We start from the raw sequence: 18,734 nt of genomic DNA, 5'->3' as shown, positions 1-18,734 counted from the left end.
CGAATGGTTTTCTTGATTTTAATCGCGTCTGGAAAAATAAGCCGAATGCCTCAACCAGATTTAACATTTGCAGAAAACTATGGTACAAAACAAATTTCACACCAAACGTTTATACCATCACATGATGTCCACTTCATGAATAACAATTATAGAGTGATAATTGATGTACATATGAACAACATACAAAAGATAAAGATTAAAATTGTCAAAAAGTAAAAGCAGCAAAGTGCTATTCTGACTACCTAAACACTTTACAAATCTCAAAGATAAAGAAAAATGTTTCCAATTGTTTGTGAAACCCAGGCCTGGCACACACAATCGCTGAATCTAATTGTTAGTCACCTCATGGAATTGTTAAGCGTTTCAGATTCAGACAAGGAAATAGCATCATCATAGGCTACTGTACTGTATAAGTTTCCTGCTGCAAGTGAAGCAGTGGTAGAAGTCGATTTTGAAAGAATAGCGCAACAACAAATTGTATGAGGTTATTGCTAGAAGCTTAAGAGTCACCTAGAAAGCAGCTTGCGACTCAAAATAAGAAAACCAAGTTGATTCAAAGTTAGAATTTTGAAATGGACCAAGATTACGATCACTTGCGTTTGAAAGGCCGAGAGCCTCAGGGTATGGACAACACCTATGACGTAGCTTACGGTGAAAGCAGCCGCGTGGGAATGAACGGCAGAGGGAAGGCAGAGGCATTTTCCAACACGAACTTTGTTGAAACAACACCTGAGGGTAAGTTGTGTAATATTTGCGTTAGTTAACGTCTTGGTTACTAAGACTTGAGCTATTTTTCTCAAACGTGAGGGCAGGCTAGCAGCTCCAATACACCACTAGTGGCTAAGATTTACGAATTTGCTTCTGCATTACACGTTAGACGTCAAATTCGTCAAACTAGACGTCGATTTGATGGATGATAAGAAATTAATAAAATATGTTCATCACAATTCTGTTTTTAGATTAAGCAAATTTTTATGCAGTCTCTCAAAAGTTAACAAAGAGGAATTTGGTAGTGGTCATAGCACATGACTAGGGAACAGTGTTCCGAAAGCTAGTGTAATTTGATATTGCCAAAAAGAACCCGCAGCATCAGGCTATAACAGATCGTTTGAATCTACACTGTGAAGTAAGCAACGATCATGCTGCTAAAAGCGAAACTCATTCATCTACATAAGCTGGTTTACATTGGCGCTCGAGAATAACCAGCAAAATTAATTTAGTCGAGTGTTGTGATGCCAAATAAAAGATTTCACAGCATGGGCGGCCGCTACGCATCATCGTAAACCGACTCTATCATGCCACTTGCAAACATACAAAATAAACCGTTGTTTTTGGTCAATGATTTTGATGTAACGCAGATGTTCAATCGATATAACTCGCTCGCTGTAATACGGTATTGGATAGAATCAACTTCTTCTCATTTCACTTGCATTTGATCGTATTTTCCTGTTTTCAAATCCCACCATTGTTACGCAGATCCAACGTCAAACGACGTAAAATCGATGTAAAAACGTTGCTGCGATTGAAACAAACAGAAATAAAACCATTTCCATGTGCTTGTTCTCCGCTGACCAATCCGCCGTTTTTACGTTGATTCAACAACTAAAGACGTTGAGTAGACGCACAAATGGTCAATTTTTCTCTGTAGGTTTGTTGACGTATTTCGACTGCTCTTCTACTTATTTGTTCTTACATCCTGTTGTTTACGTTATAATCAGGCAGTAAGTTAACGATAATGGCATAATTTATTAACCCATCATTCAGTTCTACAAATGATATTTGTAGTTGTAAAACACCAAAGATAGAAATGTTTGCTTTGAAATTACTTCGATTTTCGAAACTGTGCCCATTCAACGTTGCAAATCAACAAAATAGTAAATAAAGCACAGTACGCCATCTCTAGCCTTGCATACAAGATGTAGGCTACACGCATAGCCTACTATTTCAGCAGTCATCACGCATAATCAAATGTGCTAATACTTGTTTACGACAAGGTAGTCCAGTAAATACAAACATAATAACTTTTACATGTGAATCTTCACTAAAATATTATTGAAGCAGAAACGCTATTGACTGCACAATACGCGTATTGCAATGAGAAATACTTAATCATATGACGTTATTTTATAATGTAATTAACTGCATTGAATCCACGTTTATTGAAGGTTATTTACATTCACCGTTGCTTTTCAGCTAGAAAATCGCCCATTTTACGCCCAATCGGTGTGAATGTGAATTATTTCCAGCTTGGGTGCTACGCATGTGGAAAGAATATTAGAGACTTGTCAAGAGATCAAATTTCGCTATTTCGTGTGTCGTATATACACGACATAGTTTGCAGGTTTTGATATTGTACGTCGATATCGACGAGAGAAAATGATGAAACAACAGCTACACGGAAAGTTACGCACGTATTTACAAGGAGAAACCACAGACAAAATCGTTTGTTAGTACCAGTACGACGTACCAAAAACAGTATTTATAAATTGCTGAAAAAATATGCATTTGAACGATTATTACGTCTTACAATTGTTAGCTGTGTAAGAATATATTTTTTGCGGCTTGTAGCCAAATCTGCCTACATCTCTAGCAACACTTGTTTCCGATCTTCGCATCTTTCCAAACAAACTGAAGTCAAATAAATAATTTTCACGTCTAAGCACCGTGGTCAAACGTTGAGTCGATATAATAATGTCTCACTTTTGCCGGTTGGATAATTACAGAATAAGTAGATTCTAGGCAGTTGATGAGCCGTTGTGGTTGTTAGTGTGAGAGACAGAGCGCAAAGTGTGATTACCGTGGGAATACCGTGACGTCATTATCTCAAGCAGAGCAAGTTAAAGCCTTGTTTCTTTATTATAATTTACATCTAACTTTGGCGATTTGATGCCTGTCTAATAAATCTATTATAGCTATAGATATACACATGATTCGAAGACACGTTCGAATTTTTTGGAAAGTCAGATAAATTTTCTTTCACTTGGTAAAATATCTAACTGACAGCATGCATATCAAAGGCGTAATAAACGTTCAAAAACCGTGGGCACTTTATGCCCCCCCCAACTCAGGGAATCCCTGCAGAGCCCAGTCTGAATACGGTTAATTCGAACAGAAGTAAGAATTTATAAAAAGTCTCAGTCATTTTAGAAGATTTCACCACCGGTTACAGGACCATCTATGATTGTTACCTTAACAGAGTCAACTCTGATTGATCATATACGCCTTGGAGAGTAGCTAGTTGAGAAAATTCAGATAATATGAAACCAAGGAACTTTCAGAAATAATTGATTAAACTACCATTCAACGTTTTATAGGCAGAGAAAACTTTTTCTCGAACCCTTTATAAACTCTTGCAGTTTAATAGTTCTGCATTGACAATAATAGTAGGCTAATGTAAAGTGGTCGAGTTTCGGGTAGTCAAATTGGGAATGTTGTTGCATTTTTGAAAGTATTTGAAAAGTGCCTGCTGATAGATTGCTAAGCTGGCACATAAATTTTGCACTTTCAAAATTATGCAGATCTTACAACTTTAAGACATGAGTTGCTTATGAAAAGTGTGATATACTCAGAAATGGGCAAGATCACCAGTATTGGTGATCTTGAAGATCAAGATCACTTTCAAGATCACTTTTGTGTTGGCCTACTTGAAAAAAAATGAAGTTTTTGATCAATGATGTTGCAAAGAATAATTACTATAAGCAACCTGGGTAAAGGTATATAGTTGGTAGCCTATTGCTAACTTTTACTTTTAACTACTCGATCACTGGCCTAAGAATTGTAATAAGTTAGTGACTGTTGCTATTAGGCCTATCAGTTGTTGACGCAGTTTGCGTAGAATCGCAACGTCACAGCCAAGGCCGAGGTTAATTACAGTAGTAGGCTACTAAAAAAGTCGCAAAATTTGCAATTAGTTTTATACTTTTTATTTATAATAAATGAATAAAAATAAACTTTGAACTGCATCATTTTTTACCAAATTTTTGTCTGGTTCAAGTAGGAGTTTTTCTTCGTGTTCCCAAGTAGTTTTCAGCACCCGTGGCTCAGTGGTTATCGCCTTTGGCTCTGGTGCTGGTAGCCCTGGGTTTGATTCCAGGTCGAGTCATACCAAAGAATTTAAAAAGGGTACCGATTGTGTTCTTTCTTGCATAACGCAGTGAAGATAAGTCGTGTAATAATCTGGTGACATATCACCCTCTTCCAATCTGCCTTGAGCCAGCATGGAAGCAGTACGCTCATAAAATCACATGGAGCCCTGTCAAGTAACCCATGTTAATGCACAATCTGCTGCAAGCGGAGATAGCGAATGATTATAAAGAAGTTTTAACTTTCACTGTATTATGTCAATGTTTATTGCACCATTTACCCATCTGGCAACCTTGATACTGTTGTCTGCTATCAAAAAAGTTCAGAGGTTTGCGGTCAGACAAATCGCTTCATACTCAGACCTTAAACAAGTCTTGGTCTGGTTGATTTGCTGCAATAAACCACTTTACATGACCAAAGTCGGCTAGAATCCAGATTTTTTAACACCGCCATTATAGACTTTTGAAACATCTAAAATTGGGTCAAAGAATGCAAACATTTCTTTAAAATTTACACATGGAAATTGTGAACAAAGTTAAATCATTTTTATTATACGTCAACATAAAGTACACGGAAGTTGACTTCTTTATTATGACCAACACAAAAAACTTTTTCAATTTTTAAATGGCAACACTGACCAGATCAGATGGAGACTTTAAGTCGACTTTTGTTGGACGCATATCACATTAACATTCGCTTAATGTTAGTAGTTGCCACTAACTATTTTGCACAGTACGAGTTCTAAAAAATGCTTCTATCTAGTAAGCAAACTTTAATTTTATAGTGATCTTGATCTTATTGTTCTTCAAGATCAAGATCACACAAAAAAGTTATCTGAGATCAAGATCACCAAAAGAAAGTGATCTTCAAGATCAAGATCACGCCCATCTCTGGACATACAGTATAGTCAGTCCATCTGCATTTTGCAACGACATTGAACGATTTGTTTAGTAAAACGTCAAACTTTCTTTAGCCAAGTTTTATTACAAAATATCAACTTGTTCCTTGTGCCTTATAAGTTACTACCTTTCCATCCCACAGACGCAGAGCAAGTAGGAAATAACCTTCCCAGGGAAGCCTCATTTGCTCAAGACTCTCATCAAGCTGGAGGTGAGTCATTGCAGCCAAGTGATTCTGCTTCGTTTGCAAAGAGGCTTGGGCACGTCACGCTAACCAATCTTGCACGTCATTGCATCAACGTTGATGACGTCATGCTCCTTATGACTGGCAGGTTAACCGTGCCCAATGAAAACATCAATTGAAACTAGTTTCAACTTCTTCATTTACTTGTGATTAGGACAAAATGAGATTCATCTCCATGTGCCGTCTCCGAGTGGGAGGTTAGCTTTCAATTACACGTCACGTTTTCTTGTCACGTCACGTCACGTTTACACGTCACGTTTACACGTCACGTTTACACATCACGTTTACACGTCACGTTTACACGTTACGTTTACACGTCACGTTTACACGTCACGTTTACACGTCACGTTTACACGTCACGTTTACACGTCACGTTTACACGTCACGTTTACACGTCACGTTTACACGTCACGTTTACACGTCACGTTTACACGTCACGTTTACACGTCACGTTTACACGTCACGTTTACACGTCACGTTTTCACGTCACGTTTACACGTCACGTTTACACGTCACGTTTACACGTCACGTTTACACGTCACGTTTACACGTCACGTTTACACGTCACGTTTACACGTCACGTTTACACGTCACGTTTACACGTCACGTTTACACGTCACGTTTACACGTCACGTTTACACGTCACGTTTACACGTCACGTTTACACGTCACGTTTACACGTCACGTTTACACGTCACGTTTACACGTCACGTTTACACGTCACGTTTACACGTCACTTTTGCTGCTTCTCCGATATTTGGCAAGTCAGCTCACCGGTTTTATATCATCTCCCCTAGTGTTTCTCCTTCTGCTGCACCTTTCTTCCACCATACTTTCAATAACCAATTGATATAGCTGCCTACCCATCCAGACTTGGACAACTAGAAATTTTTCAACTTTTTGAAATTAGAAAATTAAAAATTTCTCTATGGTTCAATAAAGCAAAATCTCTACCAAAGCTTTTTGAAATTAGATTAGAATTAGAATTACAGCTATTCTAGTTTTTACAAATTAGACTAGACTTAAAATTAGAGCTAGCTAAGTTTTTGCAAACTAGAGTAGAATTTAAACGAGATTAGAATTAGTTTGACGCAGTCGTCACACACCTTTTTCTATTTGGATAAGACACTAATATGGCAACTCATGGACAACTCTAAATCAAAGTGTCATTCTCCCATCCCTGCAACAAAACCACTTACGTCATAATAGACATTGTGATGTAGATGAATTGATGAGTTATCGAGTGTTTAATGACTTCGCTACTTAAGCGATGGAATGACAGTAGGTCTATGACACTTTGATCTTGATCATTTTATTGCATTTTCCTTGAATGAGGTTTCCTTTATTTGCTGAAAAACACTGTTGAAAAAACAAGAATTTTTAGCAAAACTGGAGATTAGATTAAACTAGAATTAGAGTAAACAAGTTTTTACCAAATTAGATTAAAATTGCTAACGTTTTGCTCTAATTCATCGAATTAGACAACTAGAATTATCTAGTTGTCCAAGTCTGTACTCATCTTGCACTCCAATTCTTTTTCTAACTGCTTCGTATGTGATGTGTTTGTTATATGATATTTTTAATAGTCTATTCTTCTGAAGCACGAGAGTTGAAAAACATTAGGTTTTTTGTGATTTTTTTGTTGTAGGTTCAACTTTCTCCTCCATATGACATAACTGGTTTGATATAACAAGATAACAGTCTCAGTTTTAATTGCAAATCTATATATTTTCTTAAAGTTTCCTTGCATTTCCAAAATGACACTTTTGTTTGACCGATTCTTCTTTTTTCATCATTGGTAAACCTACATCTTCCATCTCATGTAATGAGGGACCCGAGGTACGTGTAGGTAGTGACCTGTTCCAATTGTTTTCCTTCCAGCGCAATTTTGATTTTATTTTATTTTTGTTGCTTTTTTCAATCAACGTAACCTTTGTTTTCTTTAAACTTCATTCAGTACTTTTTGTGATTCCATTGATTTGTTCACAGACTAAACAAAGAAATTATTTTAAATCAGCAGCAGAAATACTTTCAGTATCGGCCAGAGTAATGAAAAAGTGCAAATATTTGATGTCATCACAGTGACAGAAGAGTGAATTGTCAGTGATCAAAAAATAAAGAGCCGAAAATGTAAAAAACTGAACTAAAAATTATGTACGCTTTTCCCTTTTCAAGCTAATTAATATTCTTCATAAGAAATCGATGAACCCAGTTACCCAGCCATCTAAACTTCAATAGATTGAAAACATACATTGGGACCGGAATGTATTTGTAAACTTAAAACCATGATAAATTTGAATAAAAGTCCAAACCTGTTAGCAGGGGCTCTATCCACTTTTAGAATTCGGGGGGGTGATTTTTGGACAGTGGGCTAAAATCGTCATAGTCATTTCAACTTCTGGGGGGCTGCGCCCCCCAGACCCCCCATTGCAGCATCAGCTTCTTTCTGATCGAAGTATAGGGTTCCAAGTCGTTTCACAAACTCTGTTTCGGAAAGGGCATTTTTGGGTAAGCAAACTGGTAGTCACTCAACAAGAAATAATTCTGGCACTGCAAATGAAAACTCGAACCAATCATAAACTACGTTTTCCGTGACGTGTAAAAGGGCGAAAAGAAGATGATACAAAGCATATCAAGTGCTGGATTTTCTATCAGCTGTTTTTTTATTTGTTTTTCATATTTTTACTCTGCATTGCGGGAAAGCGGACTTGAGCGCTATGCATCGGTGTACGCCTTATGACGTACACCTGACCCACGCTGCAGCCGACGGCAATGTCTGTTTCCGGTTGTCTACTCTACTTATGACTTAAATTTGGTACTACCCATTACTCGAAATCGATCACTGGGTTCTTCCCCAGAGAAACAACAGCAAGTGTGGGGGGGGGGGGTGGAGTCAAACATGCAGGCTCTCGACTGCGAGCCCAACGCGCTAACCACTCGGCCACTGCTGCCAACTAAGTTGGCAGCTGGTTGGCTTTTTAGGGGTTAGGGTTAGAAAGTAGTCATTTCATTGACGTGGGTTCGATTCTCACAACTGCTATTGCTCTTTTTTCTTCTGTAATTACCAAATAAAGTTCAAAACAAAGATTAACTCTCTTGCTAAGTGCGAGAAAGGTCACAATTGGACGGTAGCCTCTTATAACATGTTCTGATTGGTTGGCGGTGTCATTCTAGTCATTTGCAGTGGCAGAATTTTTTCTTGTTAAAGTGGCTACCAAGCAAACTAAGTTAAAACACAGTGTAAACGCCTGGCTCGTAGTTCAGGGTTGCCAAACCAAAAAATCATATTGAAATGAAATATATATTCATATTGACAAAAAATTCAAAATGTGCTAACAGCGAAAATATATTTTTCAAAATTTGATCAATAAAATATCACAAAACCTTTTCAAAGCCAAATGAGTGGGGGGGTGATTTTGCATTGATCACCCCCCCACTCCAATTAGTGGGGGGGTGATCACCCCCCTCACCCCCCCTTGGATAGAGCCCATGCCTGTTAGCCTAAGTGCCGATGGCCGCAATTATTGTTGATTTCGATAACGCAGCTTTTTATGGCGTATTTAATTTCGCTTTGTGCTGTTGGCCTTTGTTTGAAGGCGCTATGAAGAAACCGAGAAGCATTGTTTCCAACGACAATTACAGTCTGACAGAAAGAACGCAGCGATAATGCGATTACGTCAGAAAACAATAGTCCAATATTGACTTCTCCGGAATGGTCAAAACGACAAATGAAGCAAAAAGTACAAAAGAAAATTAAAAAAAAAGCTTGTTGCGCTGTAGGCTGGGGCCTTCCCAATACTCTACAAAGTAATAATGCGACGACAACTGCTGAGGTCTTTAAATTAAATGGGCACAGTAACTCGAGTTGCGAGAAATTAATTCCAGCCCTTGGTTTAAAAAGCCTCCCGGTTATATAAACGCGTCATCATATCTTGTGTTGCTGAGAATAATGTTGAGTAACTTCGCTCTAACGATTCCGCTACTCAGGTGACGAAAAACGAGGAACCGCAAAGATGATTGGATTCGTTCTCCTGGTGCTCTTTGTTGTTGTTGCTCTCGCGGTTGCTGTTGTTGCTCTAATAAAGGTTTGTTTTACGTTTTAGTATTATGTGTCGCGCTTCCTCCATCATTCCGTCTTTCTGTATTTCGTGCGAGCTCCTTCGGGAGTAAGTTACGACTATTATGGTTACAATTTCTGCCTTACAAGTAACATACGAATCTCTTCCTTTCACAAATCCCACTTCAATGCTCAGGCCGACTCCCTGTTACTTTCAAGAATGCAACAAATCAGTTGAACACAAGATGATTGTTGATTGTTCTCATCGCACCTCCAACTGAAGTACACGATTGTTTGCCAACAATCCTTTCTTGCAAATTAATTGCAGCTGCTTTCGTTGCCAACTTTGATTGTTGAAGGTTGCAAATAAGTTTTTCTTTTCAGACTCTTCAAGCAACAGCAGCTGGGACCTCAATGAACCGACCAGGTGACTTCAACTTGTTAAGTTTTATTGTTTTTATATAAAAATAATTGTCTCTTGTCCATGTTGGTCACTGTTTTGAGTTGGATTCATCAAACTCTCGGTTCCACCACCAGGCTCTTGTAATGACGTCATTGTGTTAAGGAAAGTTTTTGAAATACAAATCCCCCCCTCACAACTTTGATGGTATATTGGGAGACTTTGGGTGGTCTGACCAGCGCAACTTCAACATCTGGTAAGAAAACGAAAAAGTCGAAAACTCCGCACATTGAAGAGGAACAAATTAATTGAAGTGTTAGGGAATCCTACAAATAAGCAATAAATCAATACTGTAAGTTAAAAAAAATTAGACTCAAGCTATAAACCGATTGCCATGTCAATCGTCATCTCTACTGATGAATAGCACTGAAGATAAATTCATCATCATCATTCGTCATCTACGCTTGCAGCAGTTTCCGCATCAACTTGGTTTGGTCGTTTCCAAGAGTGGCGGCTTTGACCTCACTCGCGATTTTGCACGCTATCAAAACTAAATTGTTTTCATCTTCAGTGCTACGTCATTGACAATTATGACGCTACATATAGCGCTGAAGATGAAGACAAAATAGTTTCCGAAACGTTTGCTGAACATAAGTTTAGTATCTACATTATGGGCTCTTTATTTTTTATCAGATTGGCAAGATCTTTCAACAATTCTGCTATTAAACTTCACATTTGATTATAGAATTTTGAAAAGACTTTTCTTAAGCTTTCGGTGCTTGTAATCAATGAGTGTCGTCATATTTCTGTGAATTTGCTATTAAAATTGTCTTCATCATTGACCAGATATTTCACATTTTGAAACAATGTTGAGCAAGTTAACTCAAGAAAATGAAGAACTGAACCAAAGATTTGCAAATATTTCAGGTGAAATTTTTATTTGGACTCAAGGCACGTGCCTTCTATAAGACTATATTATGTTGATGACATAATAGTAAGTGCGCTATGAGTAGCTATTGGTTCTACAGAAAGAGTGTTGTTTTAGTAGACACAACTCATCGCTCAATCGAGGCCATAAAGGAAGAAACGATCGTTTTGATTCTGAGAGTTTTGATTTTCAGACTGAAAAGTATCTTTGAGAACTCAATCGTGACAGTTTCTTATACTTGTTGAGGCTTTAAATCACTGACGTAGTTCCGGGAACAAAGATTAACAGAGTGAAGTTTTCCATATTTATTGTGAAAAAGTTGACTGAGTTTGAACTTGATCCCCTGAGTTGAAGCAACATTGCTTCATCTGGTTATTCCGTCATTGGCAGATTCTGGGCTAGTCCCTAACTCAATTTGATCTCGTTTTCCTGAGAGACGGTTCCAGCAGTTGTTGCTTATTTTAACTCACATTGACGAAAGGAATCTGTTTCAGACTCCATCGTGGAACTGCAGATGAAAGTTGCAGCGATTGTAAATCAGAGCAACAATCGAGGTGAAGCAAAATTAGGTTTTCAGTCTTGATTTTCACTTCCTATTTTCTTAGATATTTTGGTTGCAGAAATAAAGCAAAGAAGAATGTGCTTAGATTCCTTTTGAATTCAGCTTTTTGGTAGACAATAAATTTACAACTTTATCGCTCAATACAACAAAGCTCAATCTTTACTTTCAGATGACCAAGTTAAAACTGAATTGTTGGAGGCGATCGACAGCGTTAATAGCTCTTTTCAATTATTCCAAAACAGACTAAGTAAGTACCAAAACAGTACAAAATTAACGAAATAAAACGTAAACGTCATGTAAGGAAGTCGTTGTGATTTCTCTGCCCACTGATTCATTCGTGCTGATGCAAATAACGTTGAAGTCGAGCGCAACCAACTGAGCCATCGAAGCGATTGGTAACATATCAGCCACCGTATTTTAACATACGCTAATAAGATTATGTCAAAATACGTTGCTAATATGTCACCAACCCAATACACCTACAATTAGCCGAACTAGGTAATTTGTTCTCAGTGTCGCATTAACTGCTCCCTCGAAGCCTACGCTCTGGCCGCGAAAGTTTTTTCCCATAACTTTCTGTCTCATTTGCATATTTCTGTAAGTATAGACATTACTGGTTACCGCGCAGCGCGCGCAGTGCCGGATTAACTATAGTAGCAGATATAGCAGCTGCTACGGGCCCGCGCTTCACAAGGCCCTGCGCTTGGTGAGCAAAACATTTTTTTTTGCAAAAAAAACTGTCGAACATAGTTGGTAAGTAATTTTTGGCTTGCAAACTGGAATGGCATGGGAGAATATTATAGTTGTAGGATTAAATTACTTAGTCCCAACGTCTTATCCCTTCCTGATTATTGTAAACTTTAAAAACCGGTAATTTCCGCTGTAGGCAACTGCTTGATCGAGTGCCACGAGCCCACGATACTAGTTGTTTGAAAGATCATTCGACTGTAGGCCTACTGTACACCAGTGAGAAGAGTATCAATCTTGCCGATTGTCTTGGACAGAGTTATTACGACGCGTCCAACATGAGCGGGAAACATAACGGATAGGCGTACAGGCACTTGTCAAAAAAAAATGGTGCTGTTGCAGAATATGTTCCATGCTATGCTCATTCGTTGAATTTAGTTGGTGTATGCACTCCACAATCGTGTCCAGAAACAGTTCAGTTCTTTGACTTCGTTGAAAATATCTATGTAGGCTATTCTTTGCTGCTTCAACACACCGGTGGTCGGTTCTGGAGTGTTCAGGTTGTGGAGTGCTACAGAAGCTCTCTGAAACACGATGGTCCGGAAGAGCTGATACCATTAAGGTTATTAAAGAACGTTTTCTTTTCAAAAAGGAGGCACTGGAGAAACTTGCAAATGACCAAGTGCAAAGGGCAGAATGTCAACAGCATGCAAATGGACTCTTTGAGAAAATGGAGTTGCTCGAAATTGGAATCTTAGTGGCTTTTTGAAATAGCTTACCCGATCGCTTCCAGGAAAGTCAAACCTCTCTTCAAGCAAAGCGGCAAAATCTCAACATTGCTTCAGCGCTGTGTGCCTCTTTGGCAGCATCCCTACAAACTTTCAGAGAACAATTCGCTAAGTTTGAGTCAGAGGCGCAGAGGCTGACTCAAGTGCCGGATTACCGACCAACAAGAACAAGAAGATTTGTCCAAAATCGAACGCACGATGAGAATGTAGGCAGTGGCCGTTCAGTTTCAGATGCAATGGATATCAACTAAAGACAAATTCCCGGTGGAAGTTTTCCTTGCAGTATTGGACAGCCTACAATCTCAACGTCGCAAGGCATACACCAATTCGTAAAGCACATTGCTATTGATTGCTCCTCTCCAGAACTCAACTATTTCACTTCGATTAAAGAAAACAATATTGACACCATGTTTCCTAACATTGACAATATTGTTACCGTACGCATTTATCTATGTATGATGTAATGATGGTAACTAATTGTACTGGAGAGAGATCATTTTCAAAATTGAAGTTCATTAAAAGCTAACCTATCTGCGAAACACGATGGGGCAAGAGCGGCTACACTGTAATAAAAAAATATCAAATCTATAAAATATTCAATTACTTCCCAGTCATTATCTGTAGGCTAGCTACATCAAATCCATCTGCTACAGGCCCCGCACTTGGTTAATCCGGCACTGGGCGCGCGTAACTGTTTTTACCGATTTTCGCCCTCACAGCAGCCGATTTTCACCCTCCAGGTCCAAATCTAAACATTGAACTTAAAAAAAAACGTAACCTGGAGACAAACCTAGTCTAGTCAAGTTTAAAAAGTTGAGAAAAGAAATTGATTCTAGTCACTCTAAAAGTAAGATTTGTCGAACTGATTATAAACCCTAACCCTAAGAATTAACCCTAACCCATTAACCCTAACCCTACTTTTTTTAAAAAGCTTTTGTGCACAGCAAAAATTAATTTAAAGAAAAAAAATGACTTCGATGGACGTCGAACCGTTGTCCTCACGAACATGAGGCACAAGATGAAACCACTGAACTAAACAGGCCAACGAAAAAAATGCTTGCATTCACAAGGTATTAATAGAAATTCTATGAGAAGTAACAGAAAGTTCGTGGGAAAAAATTTCGCGGCCGGGTAGCGTTGAGATGATAATTTGGACCCAGTACCAATAAGATCTGCCTGCCCCAAACCAAACCACTTCCAAGAAAAACGCGCTATATCCAAAGAATACGCGGTAGTTTCTTCAAGTTTATGATGCCCTTGAAAAGGTTACATCGTCATCATGTGCCGTCTCCGATCCTAACACACTATTTCTATATCTTCTGTCACAAGATTTCTCAGTCTTCTTTTTGGCCTTTCTCGCTGTCTTTTCATCATCATCATCATCATGTGTCGTCTCAGATACGAAGGTTGGCTGTCAATTGCTTCCACATATCACGTTCTGCTACACTTTTGCTCCACCGATGCGTGACAAGTCAGCCACCGAAAGGTTACGAGTTCTTAAAGTCATCTCCGGCCACGGTCTAAAATTACCTCCTGCGCCCTCTAGTTAACGCAACTGATTTCAGGTTTTCAATGTTTCTTGGCTGTTTGAAATAAACAAGATGATGCAGGCCTACACGCTGCTATTGAAGCTCGATGATCAATTGCTTTAATCACAGAAGGCGCTAGTTCTGATAATATCGGACGTCATCAAATTGTGGCAACCCGAGTCACAAATAAAAACTAACGTTAAAATAAATTAAACAACAGTTTATTATGTTTTTTGTTGTGGATTTTTGTTGTGTTAATTAATTATCTTATACGGCCAACAACTGGCAGCCCTTATTCAGTTTCCATTTTGCAATCAGCTGCTACTCATAGTGCTTGGAAAACACATACAAGGGACAGTTTGCGGCACTGAATCTGATGTGAATATAAAAATGCGTAATGTAAACATGAAAACTATTTCATCTTATTGTTATTAGAGTTGTGTTGAGTGTTGTGTATTATGGGAATTAGAAGTTGCAACGAAAAGTGCATACAAGACGATTGCAGAGTTCCAACCGATATTGAATACATTTTAAAAGTGGAAGTTATTGCCAATTGTAGAGTAGCTGTTGCAAGTAGTAGTGTGTATTTATTTTGACAACGACGAAGATGTTTGCTGTTCAGAATTTGACTTCTTCACGAGTTGGAAGTGGTGAATCATTCGTCTGTAAAAGTCTTCATCTATCATCTCACAAGTAGAACTATGAACAATAGGCGCCCTTGTATCGATGAGATAATTCAAAACAAGATTTCCATCAATTTTTTTGTACTTTTCTAAATTTGCAGAGATTTTAACAAGCAACTGTTAACTCTTGAAAATGCAAAATAAGGATTTGGCAAATCATTTAAAGAAAATTTGTTACACTTTCCAGTGTGTAGGCTAAGTCATTTCGCATCCGTGATTCGAGACGTTTCTTCAAACGTCTTAAAAATTTTTCTTCTTCTTCCATTTGTGTGTAGGGTTACTAACCGCGGAACCGGGATGGTCCAGATATCTCACCTTCTTCCAGTACCGAATAACCCCCACTCTGATGACTTGGCGAGAAAGCAGGAACTGGTGCATGATGCATGGAGCGGACCTTGCTTCGATTGGAATGAGGAATTTACAAACGAGACAGTTAGTGTTAGAAGATCACATTGGTTCACTGATGATTTTGAAATATTTTCCTTGAACTCAACTTGGATTATCAGAAATATTGTAGGGGAGATGTGGGACCAATGATACAAGGGGACCAATACAACACAGCTCGTTTTTGATCCCTACTAAAAATTAACTTTTTTTTTGATAGTTATTGGAACGAGATTACATAAACCTTCTTTGCCACGAGGTTTGAAAGTTAGGTTGTTGCAAATGCAGAAATGAGAGACAAAAGTATGTTTTTGGCAGGCAAAAGTAAAATGTAGTACTTCTGGAAAACTTTCAATATTATGTTCAAGTGTTTATTATAGCAAATGCTAAGTTTTTCATGTACTACGTAGGAAGGTATTTTACAAGATTGGTAGGCTTTATGAGAAATAATAAGTCGAGTTTTGTGAAACTATCGTTTAATTCAAAGTTTTTGAGATGGGGGAGCTTTGAGACACTGTTAATTGAGACCATGTCTCAAAGGTCCCTGTCTGAATTTGAAAGTATTTTTTGCAGAAAATGCCTATGTTAAAGCCATCCGAAGGCTTAAAAAGGAATTTTTCAAATGAAGCTTCAAATAATGCTTTGCATGACATTGTTTAATATAACTTATCTGTGAGAAAAGCTGCCAAAAAACATAAATTTGATCATACCACTTTTGGCAGATACTTGAAGGATGGATGAAAAATGAGCCATTTTCTGAAGTGTTGTCACACTTCATTAAATTTATGAATTTCTCCAAATCAATCTAGGTATTTCTGGAAACGTAGCCTACAATGTGAGAATTCTGTAACTTCTGATGAGCATCACCAAACAGGAGAAACTGAGCCTTGTACCTCAGCTTCCTTACAAAAAAATGATTCGATTTTGTTATCTTCAATACGGCCATATCCAAAAGCAGTTGCAAAGGGAAGAAAGAAAAAATCACGAAAACGTAAATCAGTTGTGAAAATCTTCAGAATCTAACACAAGCAGTGTTGTGGAAGTTCATCTAGAAACTGACGTTGAGAGTGTTTGCACCGATACCAGTGATGTTTCATGTAAAGAAAATGCATTGCAAAACATAATTCCTGATTGTCTTTCTGCTGGAACCTATGTAGTGGCCAAAGTTCATGCAAATGCAGATGTTAAATTTAAACATTTCATCGGCCGGCTTGCACATGGACCTGATCAAGATAATGACTATGAAATGGAGTTTTTAAAACTAAATTGAGAAAACATCGGACAAAATGAAGGATTGTTTTGTGTTCCCAGGAAATGAAAATGTGGCTTATGTGTCTCATTGTGATATTGTATGTCTTCTGCCAGACCCAACCTCTGTTGCCAAAACGAAACGCTTGTGTGGTGTTTTGAAATTTGCAATAAACTTGTCACAATATCACATTGCTGTCTGTGACGACCCCTCCCCAGCCAACTGTTACTGTTTAAACAATTTTGTATTGAATCAGCTTGTTCGTTCTTCCATCTGTCCATGTTCGTTCTAGAAACTTCTTGTTCTTTGGTTTTACACGAAATGCAATCTTTCTTCAGAAAAAGTACAGTTTTCGTGTAAGTAGTAAACCTGTCTCATTGGTCCCAATGGTGTGTTGCAAAGGTCCCACCCAGGTGGGACCAATGATACAAAAAAGTGAACTTTTAAAAAGTGAAATAATTTTTTAATCTGTGGTCCAATCCGAAGCCTTAGCTATGCATAAATACAGTAAGAAGATGTGCTTCCCTCAAACGCTTAAGTAGCCCTGTACTGCGAAAATCACGCGCGACAACGGAAAAAATACCCATTTTGTTTCATTGGTCCCACATCTCCCCTAATCGTTCTTGGAAGCTTTATATTGTTGGCTCATTTCGCATTGTTTTGTTTTTTTGTTTATTTATCTTTATACTGCATTGCGGGAAAGCGGACTTGAGCGCTATGCATCGGTGTACGCCTTCCGACGTACACCTGACCCACGCTGCAGCCGACGGCAATGTCTGTTTTCGGTTGTCTACTCTACTTATGACTTAAATTTGGTACTACCCATTACTCGAAATCGATCACTGGGTAGAGGCAATTATCGTAAAGTTTCTTGCCCAGAGAAACAACAGCATGTGCGCGTGGCTGGAGTCGAACATGCAGGCTCTCGACTGCGAGCCCAACGCGCTAACCACTCGGCCACTTCTAGAAAGCACTCAGTAATAACTTAGAAGTGAAACAACCTTCGGTGTCCGTTCTGTAAATCTGTAATTAATTGGACTGATAAATACAACAGAGCAAAATAACTTATCAAGCAAAATGGTGGTTTTCCTGGTTTGTCAAACCATTCACGCTTCTATGTTTGCTGCACTGAACAATCCAGTCTGATCTTGATTTGTTCCACCGCTATCTGGCGCTGTGGAGTGATGTATAATTTATTTTCAGGGCAATCGGCGCCGAGTTTGGTTCGATGGGGAGTCAGCCATTGTGGATTGGATTGAGCGATATAGATGTTGAAAGCACATACAAATGGGTTGATGGAGTGCAAGGAACTTCTTCCAACATCCATTGGAATCCCGGGCAACCGGATAATTATGGTGATAGTGAAGATTGTTGCGACATAGCCGTGGAAAATTTATACTTAACAAACGACAACAACTGTGAAAGATCTTATCACGGACTTTGTGAAAAACGTCTTCAGTGAATGTTTCATCGAGCAAGAAACATCGTCGCGCGGCAAAAGACTCTTTCGACGGCAAAAGGACAATGACTTCATCAATCCAGCACAGATTTTGCAGCCGCGATGAGGGTTGCCAAGGTTGCCACAGCAGAATGAACCTTCTTACTATTACAAACTCCTTCTGAACACACTTGTCAGTTGTTGTCAAAAGTAGGCCTATATGTTTATTTTATTTAAAAGAATTAGATTCTGCTCAACACAAACCAGACGTAATAACTTTCACGGATTTTTATCAGGAATTTATCACTAAGTGCAATTTCATTTTTGAAATAAACTAAAATTTTAGTGTTCATCAATGTAAAATTATACGCAAAATAAGATTAATTTTTATCTATATTAAGTTATTATTAGTTTCATTATTTATCTCATCTGAGGGTGGCTTGTTGACATAAAACCCTAGATGTTCACTTCCTGGTTGACATAAGATTCTAGGTGTTCACTTCCTGGTTGGCATAAGATTCTAGGTGTTCACTTCCTGGTTGGCATAAGATCCTGGGTGTTCACTTCCTGGTTGACATAAGCAGGGCCTCCAAGAGCCCTGCCGGGCCCCGGTGCAGATGTTGCTGCCGGGCCCTCCAGCGCGACATGTCGCGTGATATCTCACCAATCACAAGCAAAATTTGCGGTGCGTTCTTACAAAGGATAAATTAGGTTAAAGTATTAACACTCCATTATCTCCAACACTCCAAACAATGCACTATTGTAAATATAACTTTAAATGTACAGATACACACTAGTTATAC

At 38.5% G+C, this 18,734-nt stretch overlaps 1 protein-coding gene across 2 annotated transcripts; it reads left to right on the top strand.

Annotated features, from left to right (window-relative positions):
* The first annotated feature begins 450 nt into the window (after positions 1-450).
* On the top strand, positions 451-18,386 carry LOC145770344 (uncharacterized). 2 transcript variants are annotated; one of them, XM_082581953.1, is made up of 9 exons: positions 451-735; positions 5,125-5,193; positions 9,214-9,311; positions 9,668-9,710; positions 10,530-10,610; positions 11,106-11,165; positions 11,343-11,420; positions 15,136-15,292; positions 17,697-18,386. In XM_082581953.1, exons 1-9 carry the CDS (start codon positions 573-575, stop codon positions 17,953-17,955), a joined length of 1,008 nt encoding a protein of 335 aa, XP_082438079.1. In that variant the 5' UTR covers positions 451-572; the 3' UTR covers positions 17,956-18,386. The 2 variants fall into 2 exon arrangements, with proteins under 2 accessions (XP_082438079.1, XP_082438080.1); XM_082581954.1 differs by lacking the exon at positions 5,125-5,193.
* Positions 18,387-18,734: the final 348 nt, after the last annotated feature.

Source organism: Aplidium turbinatum, chromosome 5 (assembly GCF_918807975.1).
Source record: "Aplidium turbinatum chromosome 5, kaAplTurb1.1, whole genome shotgun sequence".
In the NCBI taxonomy this organism is placed as follows: domain Eukaryota; kingdom Metazoa; phylum Chordata; class Ascidiacea; order Aplousobranchia; family Polyclinidae; genus Aplidium; species Aplidium turbinatum.
This window is presented reverse-complemented; position numbering and strand designations above follow the sequence as displayed.

Excerpts from the sequence above, each read along its gene's own strand:
- LOC145770344 (XM_082581953.1), top strand. The coding sequence starts at position 573 with ATGGACCAAGATTACGATCACTTGCGTTTGAAAGGCCGAGAGCCTCAG. Across the intron at positions 736-5,124 it reads TGTTGAAACAACACCTGAGG|ACGCAGAGCAAGTAGGAAAT; the intron begins GTAAGTTGTGTA and ends TCCATCCCACAG. Across the intron at positions 11,166-11,342 it reads AAATCAGAGCAACAATCGAG|ATGACCAAGTTAAAACTGAA; the intron begins GTGAAGCAAAAT and ends CTTTACTTTCAG.